This window comes from Nesoenas mayeri, assembly GCF_963082525.1.
Source record: "Nesoenas mayeri genome assembly, chromosome: 7".
Taxonomy (NCBI): domain Eukaryota; kingdom Metazoa; phylum Chordata; class Aves; order Columbiformes; family Columbidae; genus Nesoenas; species Nesoenas mayeri.
This window is the reverse complement of record NC_137551.1, coordinates 39,256,187-39,277,888: the sequence shown is the minus strand read 5'-3', so window position 1 is coordinate 39,277,888 and position 21,702 is coordinate 39,256,187. Positions and strand designations below refer to the sequence as shown.

The window sequence follows — 21,702 nt, the reverse complement described above, 5'->3', positions numbered from 1 at the left end:
CTTCAACAGGAATTGCCTTTTCTGTGTGTGTGTGTGTGGTTTGTTTGTTTGTTTGTTGTGGTTTTTTGTTTGTTTTTGTTTTTTGTTTTTTAGTTTAAAACCAAGAAAACTCAAACAAAAATAAAACCACAGGAAACCTGGGTGAAAAACTGCAAAGCAATCAGGGTGGTTCTGCCAAAAGCAATGATGCTGCCCAGATTTAAAGTGTTGTTTCTATTTGGACAGGGGACTATAAAAGTTGTGATTTATAGAATCCTCTCCGTTTTCCTCCCAGCCTACGGGCAGCGGTCCGTGTGCGTACAGCGGGTCAGGCTGTCCCTTCCAACCGCAGAGATGTACACATCTGCTGCTGCAAACCAGACCATATTGAGGCAGCTTTATGGTCCATGCTCAGAAAGGTCCTCGCTGTGCCAACCGCCTTTCCAGGGGTTTCTCCACATCACCAGCCCTCCTGTTCTGCGCTAGTTAGGAACCACTAAATGTTTGGTTTGGCTTTGGCTTCTAGTTCAGTCCCGTTCACTGGAATGAGAGAAATCTGTTTGCAGATCAGCAGCCGTATGTTTCTGTTACATGAGGAGAAGGGAAAAATGAGGGTGAACCCAGCACCATCTTACGCTGTAACCGGGGAGGAAGGTCTGTGCCTTACATGCGGTTTGGGGAAAATGTGCTTTATAAACTCCTGTTGTAAATGCCGTTCATACGTGGCCCGTCCTTCTCTGTAAGCAAGCGAACAAATCCTGTTTGCATCTCATTGTTAATTTTGCCACGGTTTCTCTCTGGTTTCCCACTGAGTGGTGGAGCCTGCAGAAGAGAAGGCTCCGGGGAGACTGTGTTGTGTCCCTGCAGTATTTAAAGGGGCTGATAAGAAAGATGGGGACAGACTTTTTAGCAGGATCTGTTGTGATAGGACAAGGGTGATGATTTTAAACTAAAAGAGGGGAGATTATTCAGGCTGGACATGAGGAAGGAATTGTTGACCCTGAGGGTGGTGAGAGCCTGGCCCAGGTTGGCCAGAGAGATGGTGGATGAACCATCCCTGGAGACATCCCAGGCCAGGCTGAACGGGGCTCTGAGCAACCTGAGCTGGTGCAGATGTCCCTGCTCATGGCAGGGGGGGCACTGGGGGAGCTGGGAAGGTCCCTTAGCCCAAACCATCCTGTGATTCTAAGTGACGGGGTCATCAGGACGTTCCGGGTGAGGGAGTGCTCAGCACTCGCCTGCAGGTACACACTATAAATCACCATTATCCCGTGTAACTACTTTCCTGGTGGATACCAGGGAAATTCCAAACAGTGATTGCTATTTCCCCTCCCATCTTCTGTATTTTGATGGCTGTGTTCTCTGTGCATTCCTACATAGCAATTCCTGTGTATCATTGCAATATACTGCAGGGTGCTGGAGCGGGGACAGGGGGGCAGACAGGCAGGATTTGCTCCACCAGTCTCCAGTGAGACTCTGATTCTTTGTCTGGTTTCAGTCAGGGGTGGGATGGAGGACAGGGCAGGCTTTGACAAAGCTTTTAGCAGCCGGGCAGTGTCTGTGCCCACAGTGCTCGGGACTTTTCTTGCAAGGATTCCCGCTGCAGCACCTTAACAGACCGGGGACGGAGCCTCTGCTCAAAAAACGCAACACGTTTTGCAGTCTGAGGCAAAAGGAAGAAGATAATCAGATTCAGAAAGCGCTGAATATTTTTTAATGAGCGTACCTGGGCCTTTCAAAGAGGAGTAAGGGAAGAGAATTCAGCAGAGGTGGCTCCTAGGCAGCCTGGGGTTCAGCCGGCTGCAAATAGCCGTGAGGGAAGTGCGGTGTGACCTTGAGGAGGAGGTGGCGGCGGAGCCAAGTGTGGCTGGAGGAGTCTGCATGCTGTGCAAAAATCCATATATTTTTTGTTCCTGTTCAATTCCTCCTTTGTTCAAGCAGAGAGGCTTCTTTCAGCCTTTGCAAATCAGCAGTATTGCCCCAAATTACCTAATCATGATGGATGCTGCTTCTAAAGGAGACAAGTCCCTGGGCCATGATCTTCACTAACTTCTGGGGTCATAAAATGATAACAGCAATAATAAAAATAAATTGATGTGTTTCTGTGTCTGACTCTGTTACTGGCTATTAGACACAGCAATTGAAATTACTAATTTCATTGCTTTCCACTTTGCAATAGTAAACTGCGTGGTTATGTTTCAGGAATTCTTACAAACTAATCCTCCCTGTCACAGACAACAGTTTGGCCAGACCAAGATGAGCAATGCAGGGTCCCCATGGGGAAAACAGGGTGACAAGTGCCCCTGACACTTTGTCCCAGCACAGCTGGTGATGATGCCATTCACACGGGTGAGCGTCCCTGGGGATGGGAATGGGTGCACTGCACACTTTCAGTAGTGAAAGAATTGGACCAGATATGGATTTATTGCGTCTCCTTGTGACGGGACCATCCTGCCGTGGGCTCTTGCCCTCTCTGGCCAGCAGACAGGCTGCGCCGCGCTGCTGGGCTGGGTTTGGTCGGGTCCTGGGCTCCTGCTGCCGCATCTGACCCGACCTGCTCAATCCTGGTTACACCGTCTTCAGCTTATTATCTTATTTTTTCAATATTTTGAACTTTACCCCTGTTTCTTTCACTCCATTCAAGTCCGAATCCCACAGGAGACATTAGAGAGACAACAGAAATGAGTTACATGTGAAATGCCGTCAAGGATTTTTATAAGCAAGCTGTGGTTTCCCTGCAGCATCATGCACTGGGTTTTCATTCCCCGCAGCTGGCTGCAAACCTGCAGCAGCAGCTGCCTGTTACAGGCATTTCTCCAGTGGGACAGGGCTGCGTGTAGCGCCCACTGTCAAAGCCCTCTCAGGCTTAGTGCCTCACACTGCCTGTAAATCTGGTGAGCACCGCAGCGATGAGGTGATGCAGACACCGCGCTGGGCACAGGCACCTTTCCCTCTTACCTGTCATGGTGTCTGTGTGTCATGGTGTCTCTGTGTGTGTCACAGTGTCCGGTTGCAATGGCCGTATCCACAGGGATGGGATGGGGCTGGGCATGCCTGCCCTGCCATATATATATGTATATATGTAAAAAACAACCTTGATCCCATTTGCTGGTAACCTTTTGGCTGCACGGTGTTCAGGGCAGGGCCAGAGGAACAGATGAACAGCTGAGCATCCTCGTGCCCTTCAGCTGGACCAGGGACGAAGGGCAGAATGGAAGGTGATGGACAGAGCTCTGTAGGGTCAGAGAAGATGTGAGCGTGTAAGTGTCACTCGCACAAAGCCACAGAGTCATCAGGTGTTAGACAAGATGTAGAATATTTGGAACTCCTCCTTAAAGAGTCTTGTCAATGCAAAAGCGTCTGTGTGGTTTTATCTTGATGGGTGCAGAAGAGTTCCTAGGGACAGTAGAAGACAAAGAAAAAACCCATTTAGGTTAATTCAGTTCTTTGAGCCGTGGGTGTTTGAGAAGAGTGTCCTGTTGCAATATCATGCTATCTCCGTGCTTTTCCTGACACTGTTTCCTTATCATCCTTGCTCTGTCCTTACTCTCTTCCCACAGTGTTTGCATTTAGCTGTGTCTGGGTGGGTGCCAGATCTTTGCTTAAATTTGTTGTTCTTACGGATACACATTTTTGTTTCATAGTTGTGAATTAAACCTTTCAAACCAGGGCTCCCCGTGCAGCCAAAGGCAGTTACGCGTTCGCAGCATTTCTGGTACATTTGTGGCTGTTCCTCAGGTATGTGCAAGGGTTGTTTCTTCCCTTTGCTGTGTTTTCTCTTAGTTATGTTTTATGTTTTATCCCATTAGATTATTAGTGGGTGCTCCATCCTTTGCTGAGCGCAGATTTTAGTCTCAAAAAAACACAGAAGACAGGAAAATTCTGAATAAAATTCTGACCCTTGGCAGACAAGGGGGGTTTGATGTGCCAGTGCCAGAATGCCTCCTTTTGTCTCTGCAATGGGTTTTACAGCACGGTGTTCATCTGTGGCATGAGTTTCTATGTATTCAGAGTTATTCTCAACAATGAATAAGGAACTGATGGCAAGTTTGTGAGTAATGTGCTCTGCTCCCAAAGCTGTTGCTTTCTGTAGGGGAAAAGCAGCTGTATCTGCTGCTGGGAGGAAAGCTCTTTGGAGTGTTTAGATTCAATATTAGCATTTTATATTTATAGGTTGTCTCCTGCTTTAGGCTTTTCTGGAGCTGGTTGGATTTTGTTTGATTTTTCCACGGAGAAGTGGAATTTTTAATGCTGGTAGGAAAAGGGCGAAGCGCCGGGTGCAGCCTTTCCCCAGCAGAGCCAGGCCACTCAATAGTTAATTCTCTTTGTTAATACCTTCTCATTACATTTCAATTGAGATGTAAAAAAGAATAATTGCTGCTCACATTTGACTTAGAAATCAGCATATCTTGGAGTACCTGCTGAGCTGCTTATTGAGGGTGGGATTGTCACTGTTGCAGCAGCCACTTAAAAGTCAACAAAATTATAGCACTAATGGGTTTTCTACTCCTTGGTCATGGGCTCACTTCTGAAAGTTACGTTCTTGGGCTTTACACCAGGTTTTTAAGACCTATTCCTGGCTGGATTATTTCAGGTGAAACAGGAGTGATGTTCTTAAAAATGCCTCTGGTTTATAATCCTCTTTAGCCACCTGATCCAGCCGGTACAGAAAGAGTGCTTCGATTAAATGTGCTTTTCATATTTTCAAAACAAGTAGATAACTACAGGCAAATACGAAGTATGTCATAAAAGGTGGGAAAAGATTAATGGAATAGGGATGTTTTCAGGCATATGAAAAACGTTCTGGTTTTGGAATGAGAACCTCAGTGTTATTTTCAAGGCTGAATGGGATGGCAGCGCAGGTTGGGCCATTCGTGAGGCTGTCTTACCAAGCCATTCATGAAAACAAGTTCTGAGATATATTTAGCAAAAATAGCTATGAATGACAAACGGCAGTGCTCAGGAATGCATTAAGATCTTTTGTTGCGTGGCATTCAGAGTGGCTTCGCAAGAAGCAAGTGAGGTGCAGGAAGAAAAGCTTTGATTCTGTGCCCATAAAGCTCCACAGAGGGACTTGTGTTGACTTCACTGGGGTAAGATTAAGCCCATGCTATGGATATTTTCCATATGAATATGTTATAATGAATGATGTGGTCTCTGTTCTTTTGAGCGCAGTGCTGTTAAAGGCTCCTTGAATCACAGTGAGGAAAATGAAGTTTAAAGCCTTGCCGAACTGCTAACCTGAACAAGAATAGCTGTAACATAACGATGCTGGAGGTGCCGTGGTTTACTTGGGAAAGGAAAGAATTAGAATTTAGCAGCAGGAGAGTTCCAGTGCCCTCCCCAGCTGCTGGTCATCGTGTTGTTTTGCCCATGGGCATCGTGACTCCCCTTAACGCGGTGTGCAATGGAGCCATGAGAGCCCGGGGGTCTGCCGAGGCACAGAGAAAACCTTTGTAACGAACAGTTTGGCCCTAAAAATCTGTCCTGGCCCTTCCAACCGGGTCATGAGCATCAGTAATAGATCTGCTCCCTCTCCTGAGGTCTGTTGTGGCCACGAGCAAGTAGAGGAGGAAGCTGGAAACGGTAGTATGGTATGGGGTAAAAAAGTATATAGGCTTTAAATACTGTTTGCTGGAAATAACGAAGGTGGAAAAGTTAGTTGTCTGTTCTGGGAATAATCTGCTGCCTGATTTAATTGACTGGTGGTGCATGGCTGGTGATGGCGGTTCCTGCGGAAGGGGAGGCAGCCGAGCCTCTGACACCCAGCCCGGCCCCGCGCTCCGTCAGCAGGGGTGCGAATCAGCATCTGCTCATCAGGGATGCAAACCAGGGCAGCGTTGTCACTCGCAAGAAGATCTTTGGGTTTCTGAACCTTCCACTCATCTGCTTTCGTCCTCCTTTGTCCTTGGGGCGTCCTTGTTGAGACATAGGGTGCTTGTGTTTGTAAGCGACAGTAAAATGCATCTGCGCCCGAAATAATCTCAAAAATGGACAGATGTTCTCAAAATGCCAGTCAGGGCTCCTTGGCTCTAGCAATAATCAGGAACCTCCTAGAAAAGATCACTTCCATCCTCCCCCTCCTCAGTATTGTTTTATAGTCAGATTTGCCTAAACTTCATCATCAAATGCGCAGAGTGCGTGTAGGGGGATGTTTGGTTCTTTACGGTTCGTGTTCAGGTGTCACTGCAGCCTGGGCTGTGCTCAGTTCAGACTGAAGGGTTATATCACATCATGGCATTACACTCAATCCTCAGAGTTTATTTGTATTCCAAATCCATCGATTGCAAATACTGCTTTCTGTGAGCAGAAAGAACTAGAAAGCATAAATATTTATTCCTTAAAAGTTAAGATTGCCTTAAATCATTCAAGCTTATTTGGTGAGCATCAAATATAATTAAACTAAGCAGTTGAGCTCGATCTGCATGTATATATATGTGTGTATATGTTTGACTCCAATAGGGATGGAAGCTGTGAGCTGATTGCTTCCATCACATCCAAAGATGCACTGATAATTTTATTGTTCCTGGATGTGATAATAAATCAACGTAGAGAAGCAGCTGAAATTATATAATGGGAAGTCATGTTTCAACGTGCAGCATCCACCGTGGTAACAGAATGAGCAGAGCTCATCTCAAGTGGTATATGTCTTACTATGGGGAGATAATTAAGCGTGTTATGAAAATCATTCCAACTTTAGGTGTAGAGGATTGCTTGTGTACTGAAATTCATGTGCGTACCTTAATGTCTTTGGATTTGTTGTTGTGTTTAAAGATGGTCATTTTGGTTAAATTCAGGAAGGTGCGTAGCCTTTTCCAAGTACGTTGTTGTAGACACCGAGGCATTCATGTGCATGAACCTCACCGAGACGAGACGATTAAATGTGATTTTATTTTGTATGTGATGACTCTGAAAGCAATAGGGTGAAAGTATCTTGTTTTGTTGTCATTAAAATTAATTGGAAGAGCCAAAGAAAACAAAGCAACTCTTGTTCTGTAAAAGATTATTAATGGAATTAATCGTGCAGTAATGTACAGGTAAGTTGCAGATGGAAATCCTAGCTGAAGAGGTGGTCTCCAAGGATACAGAAACTAGAATTTTGGTCCATTTGTGTGTGTGTCCTGTTGGACATCTCTGTAAAACCGGAGGCACTGTTGTGAGTCTGTTCTTGCAGGGATTGCTCCGTATAATTGGAGGCATCTCGGACTCCAGTGCCGGAATTGATGGTTCCTCAGTGTTTCTTGTATCCAGAGAGCTCATCAACGTTAATAGTTTTGCCAGGGGCTTTGACAGAAGCAGGAAAAAGAAACTGTCATTGCCTGAGGTCCCAACGTCGGCTCAAGCTGGAAAATGGTTCAGTGTCTTGTTAGAGATGGTCAAGTTACGAGCGCCTCCAGTTATGTTATTGCGCTGTGGGGAGCACAACAAACATCACACTGACCTGTTCCTCTTCCGTAAATGCTTTATTTATCATTCTTTCTTCAAAGGCAATGTGGATCAAATTTATTGTAGTACCTTGCGGGGCAATCGCTGTATCACGCTGCTGATCGCGTCACGCAGGAATTTCTCTTATCCTGCCTTAATGAAGGGGGAATTAAAAAAAGGAGAAATAATAAAACTCCCCCCCTTTTGAAGGTGTTGTGCCTTTTCAAGTGCCTGTAGCAGGTGCATCATACATCTCTGGCTGCCTGATGGGAAGGTCCTTTTTAATAATAAAATATTGTTATAGTTGCATTCCGAAAAGCGCCCAGCGCCCCCCTGTTGGTGAGAGTTACGTTTGATCTGCTTGGGTACCTGGAAGCGGAGAAACAAAAATCAATGGAGAGGTTTATAGCGTGCGAGTGAGTTTTTATAGGAGTGAAGGTTTCAGAAATGAGCCGTATTACTGTGTAATGCAGACGAGTTGGGATGAGAAGGGTTTGACAGCTCACGAATAGTCAGTGAAACAAAAGGGCAGTAAATTGTGCAGCTTGGATCGTGCTTGGCAAATATGATTTATTCGCAGGTCTGCCTTGGACCAGGGCTCTGTCCCCACCGCCAGCTCTGGTTTGAAGTGGTGGCTTTTAAAGCGGGTGTGCAGACAGCTGGTGGGACACCCGAATTCGTGTCTGCAATGAGATGAGGTGATTTGGCTCTGAAAAAGGTTCCGTGTCTAAATGTACAGCTAATGGGAAACTGATGCTCAAGGTTTGACCTCAAATTCAACAACAGCCATGGATTCTCAAGGATTAAGTAAACCGGTTTAATTAGCATAGTTTTAGCAGCAGACCTGGATTCCTACTCTGTCATGAATAATGTATAGGAGCAATGTAGTGATTTTTCTGGTTTGTGATTTGTCTGAGCAGACTGTGATTCCCTTGGATAAAGCTGCTGGTTTAAATTATCGGCAAAATAATTTCCCATGGCTGGAGTGAGACACAAAGAGTTTGTGATGAGTAACAGTAGAAACTGGAGCTGTGTTATTTAGTCTTAAATAAGAAAACTGATCTTGCTGTAATCTGCTCTGAAAGCATTAATACATCCTTGCAAATTCTTATTTTGAGGGCCACATTTTTATTAATTTAAAATTTCCCCTGGTGCGTATTTGCTGAGAATCAAGGGACGTCATGGCCAGACGAGACCAGTAACTCAGTTAAACACAAACCTTGTTGCTTTAACCATGCAAACGGGTATGGGGAGAAATGTTTCGCAGGAGGTGAAGGGAGCGTTCAGTGAAATATGGCTGGAAAAAAGTGAGTTTTTAAAGGCATTTTTGTTTACTGGAGTTTTCTTCTGGTTTGCCTGCAGGTTCTGCCTCCAGACTGGATGCTCACGTGGGTCCTTTGATGCCAACACAAGTGACCCGGGTCACAGCTGTGTCGCCGGCGGTGACGCTCATGGCAGCCAACCTCATGGATCAGACACTAGCAGGTGGGTTTATGTTTCCATATACAGCTGTATCACTGGAGCATATATTGTAGGAGGGATTTCTTCCAACCAAACCACGTGTTCCATGCTGCATGGAAATGGGGGACCCCTACAAAAATTCGGATGATTTTTTAATGACATTTGCTTTAGCTAATTACGAGTGAATTCCAAGTGTTTGGGATCCTGTTGACTCGCTCTGGCGACTGGCAGTAGCTTCACGTTTGATAGAACAAAAGGCATGTTTCTGAAAAGTCCTTGGGCTTTTCACTTCCCGTGCCAGTGGAACTGGTGAGCGTTACAGTGACAATGTGATTGTCTTTTGGGTGGTTTGTCCATGAAGCCTGGTTGGCTGGAGCCTCCGAGGGTGCTTTGTGCCGTACCGTGTGATAAAACTGGTTTACTCCTTGTCGGGGCAGTGTCTGTGTGTTGTTCTATGAGGAGGGGCAATGCTGTTCCCAAAGGCTGGAGGAAGCTTTGTGGCTTTATTTAGATTCAGATGCACGCTTTGCAAATCTCAATCAAAAAGCGATCGGGTTTTGATAGGAAATTGGTGACATCTTTCCTAATACTGGGAAATTCCTCTTCTGCTGCTGCTGTGAAGTCGGGAGGTGGGTCAATGGGGGAGGATGCTGCGATGGGGCTGGACAGGTTGTCCCTGTGCCATGGGGAGGGGTTCCAGCCAGCCCCTCAACGCTCCTTCCCGCACGTGTTTCATGGGAAGAGCTGGGATTTTCCAGGAATTACTAGGTATCAGTTCAGGCGTGATTTACCTGACCCTTCACACCTAGAGAGAGATTAGAGCGGTTGTGGATGTGCTGAAGGCTTAGAAATGAAGGTACTTGTGCTGTGTTTGTTCGCGTACAGATTTTTGGTGTAGCAGCTCTCCCTTGTCCAGCTAAGCCGTTTCCTTCGTGAGTACCTCAGGGCCACCAGCTCTGCCCACGGCTGAGAGAAGAGTTTCATTTGTATTTTTGGTCATCTGTGGCAGGCAGATCCATCAGCAGAGCTGGAGGTTCCCTTTGCAGGTCTGTCCTACCTGTCCTGAACAAGATCCCCTGAATGAATTGATGTTGCCGAGTATTCCAGCTCTGGGAATTCCTGAAAATTTGACGATGTAGACACCTTAAAACTGAAGGAAAGTTCATATATGACACACTTCAGGTGGAAGTTTCTTGCCTGGTTTGGTTTGCTTTTGGTTTACAGCTACTTCTTTCATTGCCTGTACAGTTACTGTGCTTGAAGACCATCATACTCCTCCTTCAAGTCTCCAAGCATCGCCTTGACTTGCTTTCCTGTCAGGAGCAAGTGAGATGGAGGAAATATTAAGACGGTTCAAAGAATGCAGGGACAGAAAGATGAAGATTTGTGCAAGGATCGTGCTGATCTGAAGCTTGTTACTTGTTGAAAATTGAAATCGTGGTTTCTTATATGTTTTGTATCAAACATATTTCATAATCTTCTTCTTGGCAGACTTGACACAAAGACTCCTGATTTTATCTCTTATGCTGAATAAGGATTTAACTGTATAAAGCTTTTTGATGACTAGATAACTTCTGATGGTGAGGCCAGCATGACATTTGGTCAATATGTTGCCTGTATCAAGTGGCTGTACTGTTGGGAGGCCAACAGTTTGGAAGAGCAATATATTTATATGCATGCAAGTAATGTAAATAAGACAAACATTATCTTTTTGATTCCAGCTTTCTCTTGAAACTACAAAATATCACCTTGTTCCTGCTTTTGTCATCTTTGATTTGCTGACAACTACATTAAAGAGAAAAATGGTAATTTCACTCGAGTATAGTATGGATTTTTCTTTAATGTTTTTGAGATCATACTCTCTTCTAAAGGTTGCTGCAAACTGTCGTTATCTCCAGTGGAAAAACAATCAAAGTAGGAATCATAATTAAGAGCAAAAGACAGTAATAAAAGTGGTTTTGCGCATCAACCTCAAAGCGCTACAGAAAAACAAGCAAATGTGCAGTTTAGGATGCTGTTGGAAACACTGGGAACTGACGAAGTCCTGGGGTGACCTGCTCCCCCGGCAGCGGGCACTGGGCACCGGGGACCTTCTCGTGCCAAGTGGCAAGGTCAAGCTCAGCAGCCTGCCCTGAGCGCCCGCTGGGCCGCTGCGGTGGAGAGGTGCTTGGGGAAGATGCCGTCCTCCAAGTCTGGGTTGGTTTTGTTGTGGTTTAAAAGCTCTGGACCTTGAAAAATGTGTTCATTGAGAGTCTTCAGCCCAGGAGCACTGGAACACAGGGGTGCTTGTTTCCAAGAGAGGACTGGGATAGACAACTGGAATACCAACGTGTTAAGCCATCAGTCTTACATCTAGTATGCAGATACATATATATGTATACCTATGTATCTACATACGAGGTGTCTAATGTACATATACAGGCCTGTGCCATCATGTTTTGCTGCCAGGACATGCAGTGGCCGTGTTAAGCCAGCACACAGACTTTCTGTGGCATGACAGGCATGCCTTCATTTTGCAATAATAGATAAGCCTTTCTTTGGCTTTGTTTCTAAAGAGAAAATTGGGTGTTCAGCGAGGCTTGGCACAGCTGGGCTTTGCTCATGACAACACAAAATCCGCCCTTCTCTGAAGACAAAACTAATAAATTTTTCTGTATATCTGCAGCAGAAGGAGTGAATTTTGCCATGGCCCTGGCTTCTAGTAAGCATTTATTTTTATATTGGAAGCTGGAAGAGTCCAGTCTCAACTACAAATCCGACTTGTTTGCATTACAGTAAATGCAAGAGAGGTGAAGCTGTAACTACCACCCTCGCGGAGCTCAGTATCATTTCCTAGATATTCAGAGCTCAGACCATTAAGAGCCTTGAAGGTCAGGGCCGAGATCTTGAACTTGATATTTAAAAAGAATCACATGTGAAGAACAGAGGAAGGAAGGTCAGCAGGAATCAGAGAAGTTCTTTGGCTCAGAGCTTGGCTTAGCCTGGTCCAGCCTCTCAGAGCTGCAAAAGCAGCTGGAGGGGGAGACTGAGAAATGGTACAGAGGCTTAAACGAGGGGGAAATGCAAAAGAAGATGGAAATATGTGGTTGATGGGCGTGTGGCAGCAGCTGCTGTGTGCTCAAGAGGGAGGAGGTAAATGGATGGGGGCCCCGTGCTGTGCCTGGCATTGGTGGGAGCTGATGCTGCTCTGCAGGCAGCGATGCTCATAGGGATGCTCATAGCGATGCTCGTAGGGATGCTCATAGGGATGCTCATAGCGATGCTCGTAGGGATGCTCATAGCGATGCTGCCCCATGGGACATGAGTGCCCGGAGCCAATCTGGGAGGTGGGATTTTACACTGCCCTCCCTGCACTGTGTCCGAGGGAATATGTCAGCAGAGTTTCTTTCACCTTTTCTTTTTTTTTTTTTTTTTTTTTTTTTTTAAGAAGAAACTATTTTCAGGGTAGTGGCAAATAGCATCTATTGGGCAGCATTGGCTGTGTGCCTGAAAAGTCAAACAGTGGAATGAGTTTGTCCCTGAACTCTGCACCAGGCATCCAGCCCACGGCACGGTACAGCACACAGAGGCTTTGTCCTTGTTATTCTGCTGCTCCCTGTGCCAATCTCCAGAAGAATAACGGGGTGAGTGGGAGGAGATGGCTGCAGAAGGAAGAAAGCACTGCTCAAGGAGATGTGCTAAGAGGGGAGAATTGCTTGGCAGAGCACAGTGGAAGTGGTCAGAGCAGAAAACAGACCCTAATGAAAGGGTGAAATCTGGTGTGCGGGCAGGAGCAGGATCTGGTGCCCTGAAGCGGTGGTGATGGGCTGGAGGTGGGATCGCATATTGGGAGGGGACCACAGACCTGGCTGATGTAGCCAGGACTGAAATCCCAGCCTGAGCGCGAGCAAGAACCAGCAGGGGAGGAATTGTGAATCGGTCAGATACGGGTTTTAGGCGAATCTCAAAAAATGAAAGCATTAAGGTTGTGGGGAGAGACGGAACTGACCTGCAGAGATACTGGCAGGATAATAAAAACCTGAGTTTTGAGATGTGTGCACTTGAAATAAATCCAGTCCTTGAAACATTCTAAACTTATTTTCAAATTAATGAAGGTTTGGCCTCCGAACACCTTTGCAAAACAAATGTTTATTATCTCTTGTCCATAGCTTCTTGTGGTACGAATCTGTCTTCCCTCTTCCTCTCTAATTCTTCTTTTAATAAGATGTTTATGATCATACACCTACATCCTCTGTGACATACCCAAGGTAGTTTTGCACCTTCACCTTTACTTTTCGTACTGTGAATTATTCATGTCTCTCTACCTGCCGTGGAGCCCCAGAGAAGTCTCTTTAATCAGACATCTTTATCCTCCTGTCTCCAGCGCATCCTTCGGCAGCGTTACAGCAAGTGTGGGAACACAGCCTTAGTAATTACACTGCTAAGTTTAGGGGCAAAAAAAGCAGCATGATTATGTTAGAAATATGTTGCGGTAGCTTGTCAGGCTGCAGTGTAGTTTATGCACTTACATTAAAGCAGGGAGGAAAAAAGGTTAATTAATGAGAAAAGAGTAAACCTGAGCAAAAACGTGCACCAGTTGCCAATGGAGGGTGAACATGCGTCTTGCTGTCCTTTCCCAGCCTGTGCTGAAGAGATATCTGTAATCATAAAATCATAGAATCATAGAATAGTTTGGGTTGGACCTAAGAAGTCCTAGCACTGGGCTGCTGGATGCTCAGGGGATGCTGTGTGGGATGCTCAGGGGATGCTGTGTGGGATGCTCAGGGGATGCTGTGCAGGATGCTCAGGGAATGCTGTGTGGGATGCTCAGGGGATGCTGTGCAGGATGCTCTGTGAGATGCTGTGTGGGATGCTCAGGGGATACTGTGCAGGATGCTCTGTGGGATGCTGTGTGAGATGCTGTGTGGGATGCTGTGTGGGATGCTCAGGGGATGCTGTGTGGGATGCTCGGCAGAATGCTGTGCGGGCTGCTGTGTGAGATGTCCTCTCCTGGAGCAGAGCAGGTCCACAAGCAGCTGCATGGGCTTCCCCCAACTCGCTTTTTGGGGGCTTGGGCTCCCTCCGACACAGCAGCCCCAGCCTGGGGAATGCGCCCAGCGCTGGTGTCACCCAGGGACCCCCGAGCTCCGGGGGGACACTCAACCTTGGATTAGTTTTCCCTTGCTGTTATACTTCAGGAACATGGTCACAATGTTCAACTATAGCTATAAAAATAAATGACTTCTGATGTGCACAGTGCCCTTCAGGACTTCCTTTGTTATTTTATTTTGACTTTTTTATCCCCACCTTATTTTATATGCTCTGACTGTCCGAACTGTTGTGGCAGTGTATTTCCCATGTGAATGAACTGCGTGCTGCAGTTCCCCTCCGTGTGCTGCGCTGGTGATGCTGTATGTGGAGCAGAAGCTCCAGCACCCAAGTCCCTCCCTGGGGCTTCACCTTTCCTGTGGGGATGGTGCGAGGGAGCTTTTCAAAGGGGGTAAAACAGAGGCGGCCTCGGGCGCTGGCAGTGCAGAGCGTCTCCACACAGCAGATGCGTGAGGTTCAGACAGGAGCCAGAGCGGCTGCCCGTGCACCAGACCTCCCGCACCGGGCTTTCCTGCTCAAAGAGCAAAGAGCAGCCGTCACAACAGCAATTACGCCATATGGCCTCGAACCGGAGCTGCGGGAGTGCGCTTTGGGTTCTCTCTCCTATTCTGTTTCTTCAGCGTCAGCTGTGGGAAAATCTGCTGCTGAATTTTGCTCGTGCAGCGGTTTGTTTAAATCTGCCATTTGACATTTATATATTTGTATTAATGTTTGTAAAGCTAGGTAAACATGTTTTCATGTTCCTCATGCAAAGTGCGTATGCATGTATGTGAATGAAAGATCTTGACTACTTCCTAAACCAACGTGATAAAGAAGGCTATAAAAGAATTAACATTCTAATAATAATGAAAAGCCTTTATCCTATGACTAGAGAAATAGAAAGAGATAGCAGCAGAGCAGGAAGAAGGGCTGATGTGATTTCCCTAGAAATCGTAAGAACAAATAAATTCCCGGTCTGCTAAGCATTGTTTCCCAAGTGTGCTGCTCCACGTCCAGCTGCTCTGCACTTCAGTGTCAGAATCCACACAGCAATTTGTTTGTGGCTGTTTCATCAGCAGCTGATTTGCCTTCCCGAGTTGTTGCTTCAGGGATTATTTCATGGCAGGAGCAGAAGAATCGAGAGCTGAAGATGCCAAGACGTTCCTCAGAGACCTCAGAGGCTCCCAGCACATGGTTGGCTGTGGTGGCCTGAGTCCAGCACCAGACCCAGATATGTGCCTGCAGAATATGGTCAGAGCCAGATGTGCACCTGCAGAACATTGCCAGAGCCAGACGTGTGCCTGCTAAAGCCATCCCAAACCCCGGCTGTTCCAACTGCCTTCAAATTGCTGCAAGACCCATGACTTGCAAAGCAGCATTTGCAGCGGAAAGGGATGTCTCAAGGTTCCTTTCATGCTCTCCGAATGTATTTCCAGAGGGCCCAGCGAAGGTGTGAGCACCTCGGCATGAGGAGCAGGCTGCACAGGACGCATGGCGCCCGCCGTGCCACGCGGACGGTGCCCAAGCAGGCAGGGGTGAAGCTGGGTCTGACTTTACTGTGTTCACAGACCGAGGTGCCCGGTGGTGCTTGGATTCCTGATTAACATCTGTCTTGTGGAGAAAGATAAATTTAGAGACCCTTTTGATATGTATTAGCTGCTCCCTACTCATAGCTCCTTTAATGTGGAAATTAATTGATATGGCTTGTAAATCTTCTTTTTCACAACCCGTAAAAATTGAGTAAGTCTTCTTCTGAGAAAAGTGGCATATATTTAATTTTTTATTATTGTGATATATTCCACAGTGAAGCAGAATGAGATGGCTGAGACTCCAGCCTTTTCCTCAGTGTAGCTCCAGTTCCATGTGTGCCTATTCTGTAGTCTGAGTACATTTAAAATCAATTGAATAGTATTTTGCCATGTGAATCTGCTGGGTAATATGCAGCGCTTGCAGTTTCTTGAAACTACTATAGCAAAAGTCTGGTCAGTTGGGCAGAGAGAAGGTGCTCGCTACCTCTTGGGCTGGACACGGGGGTTATGTTGTGGTTACTCGAGGTGTAACTCTCAGTACCGGTGGTACCAGCCCATCCTTGCAGCATGCGATTGTACTTGCTCCAAGGAGCCAGTGATGATGCTGGAGCTCTTCAGGCACAGGAATGCTAATCATATTGTGTATTGTGGAGGTTTTATCATAAGTGAGTTGAAAAAACATCATGATTTGCTGTTTAACTCTGCCTAAAGTTCTTTAAGGTTGAGATCCAAGCGCTGTGGCGGGGGCTGCCATCGGGGTTTGCAGAGTTTCATTTTGGGAGGAACACGGCGGGTTGCGTAGCCTGGGTGGCTGCGTGTCCCCAGCCGTACGTGTTCTGTGCTGTCCCCGTCCCTGTCCCCACTCTGTCCCCAGAGCAAAGGCCATGGCTGCGGGTGGGTGGGACGGGTGGGACGGGCAGCCAGTTCTCCCCTGGGACTGGTTAATGTACGGAGAATATACGTGTACCTGTCGCAGGTGGGATGGGCCAGGGAACCAGAGAGCACCTTATTCAAACCCCCAAATATGTGTTTTATGAGTAATGGAAGAGACAATGAAAAAATCCTAAATAACATTTGTTTTTTAAAAGTATTTTTCAGCATTTCTTGCTGTCCAAAGTACATTTTACTTATTGTTAGTCTTGTCTCTCGCACCTGCTGCCATTCTCACCTTTCCTTACTGTCCCTTCTGGCCTCTCTGTTAGCAAGACGTACACGTTGTGTAGCCAGCAGAACTTGAGTGTTGAGCATTTCAGGCTGGAGACGGCTGCGTGTGAAGGAGAGGAGCGTGTTCTCACAGCTGCTTCCTGTGGAAACGCCACGAAACGCTGACGGGCGGTTCCTGGGGAGGATGACCCAGCGCACACTGGTGGCTCATGGCCGGGGACAGGGGCCGGTGGCCCCAGCCCGCAGGAGTGAGGTGTGTCCCTGAAGAAAGAGCTTTAGCTCCAGGGAAAGCAGGGCAAAAAGCTCAGTGCAATAAAAGCCTCGCTCTATAGCGTATGAAAGTGTCCCATTGACATACAGCGTGGTCTTTAGAAAGGCACAGACATACACCTGTGAATAAAGCAGGTGAAGAACGGAGACTCAGAGCCACGAGGAGTGGTTTGGGTTTGTTTTTTTTTTGCCAGTTCTGGCTTGTTGGAAATGTATTTATTGCACATTGAAAAGAAATCCTTTCCCCTCACAGATAATGGCAAAGAATCGAGTAGACCCTCCTGCCCGCCGACCTTGATTTTACACGCGGAGAGGAAGAGTTCCCCCGCGGAGAGTGACGGCGATAAGGTCTGCAAGGGCGCTTCTTCTTTATAAACGTGTTTATTGAGCTGCACGGATGGGAGGAGCCGGGACAAAGGGCTGTCCTCGGGCGGGAGGTGTGCTGCTGCTGCCGCATTGTTTCCTACGGTCGATTTTTCAAGAGCTGTCTGTTGGATTGATCTGGGTGCTTCACAGGAGCTCCGGCACTGGGGTGGCAGGGGAGGGATGCTCACGGCTGGTTTGCTCCCCATGCGGGAGGAGAAGCGAGTTGGTTTGGGGGTGTGAGGGTGTCAGCGTGGATTTGGGACCCAGCCCGGGACAAAGTGCGTGTGCTGAGATGCTGAAGTGCAGAAGCAGGGTGTCTGGTTTCCCCAGGCTCCCGCGGGGCTGGGTCAGCCCCTGATCCGAGCCGGGGCGGCTCGCTTGGCCTCCTGCCGCTGATCGCAACGTCAGCCCCATGGGCAAGGAGGAACTTTGGCATGGCCCTCACCTTTTTGGTGTTGCTAATCTCACTGTGCTGGGCATTTCTGTAGCCCTCCTTTACAGATAATTGTGCAGCCCTTAAAAAAACTCGGTAGGTGAATGTAAACAGGTAGCAAATAGTACATGCAGCTTCCAGATGGGTAACACTATATGTGTGTAACTTCATTAGCTTTTTATAAAAGCTGAGGGAGGTTGTTCCTGCCCTTCTACTCCGCCCTGGGGAGGCCCCATCTGCAGTTCTGTGTCGAGTTCTGAGCTCCCCAGTTTCAGAAGGACAAGGAATTACTGGAGATAGTCCAGCGGAGGGACACGAAGATGCTCAGGGGTCTGGAGCATCTTTGTGGTGGGGAGACACTGAGAGAGCTGGGGCTGCTGAGCTGGAGAAGAGAAGCTGAGAGGGATGTGATCAATGGGATCAGTATGTCAGGGTGGGTGTCAGAGGATGGACCAGACTCTGTTCAGTGGTGCCCAGCGCCAGGGTGAGGGGCAACGGGCACAGACTGAAACACAGGAGGCTCCATGTGAACATGAGCAGAAACTTGTTTGCTGGGAGGTGGCAGAGCCTGGCCCAGGCTGCCCAGAGCGGGTGTGGAGTCTCCTCTGAGACATTCAAACCTGGACCCACCTGTGTGATCTGCTCTGTGACCCTGCATTAGCAGGGCTGGGATGGGGATTCTCCAGAGGTCCATTTGACCCCAGCCAGTCTGTGATATCTGTTGGTTTTTCATTTGTGAGACGACATTTTTATTATTTCCTCATTATTTTGTCTGTTCTCAAGGTAGCTGGTTGTTCATGAAGCCGCTGATGTAATAATGGCAATTAGTGTAACCCACTTCACATTAGGGAGAGTGATTTGTATCGCAGTAACAGCCTTCTGCATCAGCTCTCCTTGTTGACTAATCTCAATCTGTCTTTCAAGGATCATTCTTTTAAACTAGTGAATGAAGACGACAGCACATCAAATGGAAGCAAACCCGTGGCATCCACACCAGTGCCAGGATCCCCATGGTAAGCAAATGCCATCAGACCTGCCAGAAGCCATTCGGGGCTGCCACGTCGCTTGCCAAACACATCAGTGGTCTGGGACCTGGGGAGAACACCCGACCCTGGGTGTTTAATAGCAACACCAGATTCCTGTGTTAATTTCTGTGTTAATGAATTATGGAAATACAAGATCTGCATTCTTGCTTTTTAGGGACAGAGCCTCTTTCTCTCCCAGTTATTTCATTGCCAGTGGTTGGATCTTAATGTCTTACAAGATTAGAGTTGATTTCAGGTTGTATCAGTGAAAATAGGTTGTTTCTGATGAGCTGGGTTTCCTGACCATGTTCCCATTCAGGTAACCACAGGTTGGGTAACTAAAGCTCTCATGTCATTTATAAATAGGTAAAAACTTCCTTCACTTTCTGTCTTGGATGGTTGACTAGAAGGATTTTTTTACCTCCCTTACCCATGTAATTATTGGTTTATACTTAGTGGCTGACATGTATGGGGTCTCTTGCTATGGCACTCTGCGTGGATATCAGCCGTCAGTTGTTATTGTCATATTAGTGCCATTTTGCAAACCAGTGTTGTAAACACAGTCCGATATCCTACTTAATCTCAGCATCATAAAAATGAGATTTATATCATATACATTTTTATCATATGTGTTTATATCATATACATTTATTTTCTGATAGGTTGAACAACACAAATTCCAAAAATCCTGAATTGACTTCAACCCCTCCCCACCCATATGCTGGCTCCCTGCTACTGCGGGCCCCGTGGTTGGTGCCGTCGCCAAACACCTCTCAGAAGTAGCTCAACTAGAGTATTTAATGGTAGAAAAGATTTTCAGGAATGTTACCAAACCTTACCTACCAAATGAAATAAATAAAAAATACCAGCATCATCATCTTGTGCCCTTACTCATTCGTAAATTACAATTTTTGAAACATGAACATAACAATATCTACATTTCCAGTTTATGCTCCGTGACTGAAAGAAAATACTATGCATCCCCTGTGGGTAATTTAAACTGTTATTATACCGAAGAGAAACAGGTGACGTGTTACACGGGGAAAGGGACATTAGTTTTAGATTAAATGTCATATTAAATTAGTCATGGAAAAGTGATGAGGTGCCATGAGGGACCCCAGGGTTTCTAAGCTGGGGTGATGGCAGGTGAGAGCTGGTGGTGCTGGGTGGTGAAGGAGCTCCGCGCAGGTCGGTGTGCGTGGCCAGCGCCGCCGTGAGACAAACCACCCGCTTCCAAGCCCACTGGTTGTCACCTCTGCCAGGTAATGGCTTCCACAGCCCCGTGTGCACGTGGTAGCATCACAGGTCCCAAATGAGATGCTGGTTCCAAGTTGAGCAGCGTTTGCAGCTGATTCCCCAGGTGGTTCGAGCTCTGCAGCGTGCTTGTTGCCAATGGAAGACATTGCAGCCAGGGGCGTTTGCTGGGCAGGATTGCGCCTGTGCCCTGACTATAATTCTGATATTTAATAAAAGGATAACAATAACCCATTTATATTAATCAGCTACGTCTCTCCCCTTTACCTAAATGCCAGGATTTTCCCCTCCGTTTTGGGACATCTGTGGTATTGCTGGGAGCGTGGTTGGAAACGCTCCTGCAGAAACCTCTCTGGTGTGCTCTGCAGGGGAGGCTGGCGGTACCGGCTTGTGTTTCTGGGGGAACAGAGGTTCCTGTAGCTCCAAGAAGTAGCAATTAGACCTAATCGTTGTGTAACAGAGAATTAGAGCATCTGTCTTGTGCGACTCTTTTGTGAGCCAAAGCATTTTTTGCATTAAACAGAAAGTTATTAAAATATTTGTCACGTTTGTGTCACTGAATTCCGGATGCCAGAACTTCCACGGAGTGTCAGTGGGACTGAAGCCAGCGGCTGGGTTGGTACAACCAGTGTTGTGCTCCTGTTCATTTGACTCTCTGAACAGAATTACCAGGATTTTGGGGCTCAGTGTCACACACCGAGCTGCCCCGCAGCCCCCGCCGCGGTTTCTCACCCATGTTTATGTATTTTTCATTCTGTGTTTAACCAAGATCAGTGGTGGTGTCTCACCAGTGGTACAGACTATGTTGGATTATCTTATTATAGTGCTCTGCAGTGGTGGAGCATTTTTCCTATTTGCAGTCTTTTCCCCAGACCAGACCTTTTTTTAAAGCAGTTTTGTTCCCTGCTTTTAATAACAATGAAGTATCCGAGCTTCTGACAGTAAGGTTCGTTCCTTTCAGCTATTTATGTTTCAGAGAGAGCAATATTTTCCCATCATAAGTGTGTGTTAGAGAAAGTCTGAGTGCGTATAGGATGTTTGTTAGTTTTCATTATGATTCAGAAAGTGCAGGCTTGAGCTTCATATTGTGTTTGTTTATTTACATATAGATTTAGTGAAGTACACCTGGAGTTTTTTGCATGCCTGTTAAGGAGGGTGTGATACTCATTTTCATACTCTTTTAGTAAAGTGAATGTCAGGAGAAAAAGTTGAATGAATGTTTCACCTGCGTCTTCTTTGGGGGGTGTTTAGACCATTTCTATGACATTTTATTAGTATGGAGGGAGTTTCTCTGCTGGTGGTGAGCAGCAGGACCTGGGGCAGGCTGTGGGTCCGAGATGAATCTCACCCCCAGGCTGCAAGCAGAGATGCAATAAACCACCTGCACTTTGATTTAGTGTTTGTGGGTGTCGCTGACCTGATCTAAGCATAGTTTATCGCTTGGAATAGGTGTGTGGTCTGGACTGGAGATGACCGGGTCTTCTTCTTCAACCCTACAATGCAGCTGTCGGTCTGGGAGAAGCCGCTGGACCTGAAGCATCGCGGCGACATAAACCGGCTCATCGAGGACCCTCCTCACAAGCGCAAACTGGAGCCCGCAGCAAGTAACTAAAGCCCTGTGATTATTGGCCTCTATTTAAACTCCAATGTCGAATGAAAGTGGGTCGCTAAATACGTTAAGTGAAAGTTTGATAACCGTAATTAGAAAGGTTTTTCCTTTTGAGATTTC

At 46.8% G+C, this 21,702-nt stretch overlaps 1 protein-coding gene across 1 annotated transcript in view; it reads left to right on the top strand.

The window, feature by feature from the left end:
* The window catches only part of TCERG1L (transcription elongation regulator 1 like), a gene marked incomplete at both ends in the record, with an annotated part of 71,507 nt that overhangs the window by 32,966 nt on the left and 16,839 nt on the right, over positions 1-21,702 (top strand). The window contains 4 exons of the mRNA XM_080348324.1: positions 8,767-8,889; positions 17,149-17,243; positions 18,619-18,707; positions 21,423-21,577. Coding sequence (XP_080204450.1) covers positions 8,767-8,889; positions 17,149-17,243; positions 18,619-18,707; positions 21,423-21,577 — 462 coding nt within the window. The remainder of the gene's footprint in view (positions 1-8,766; positions 8,890-17,148; positions 17,244-18,618; positions 18,708-21,422; positions 21,578-21,702) is intronic.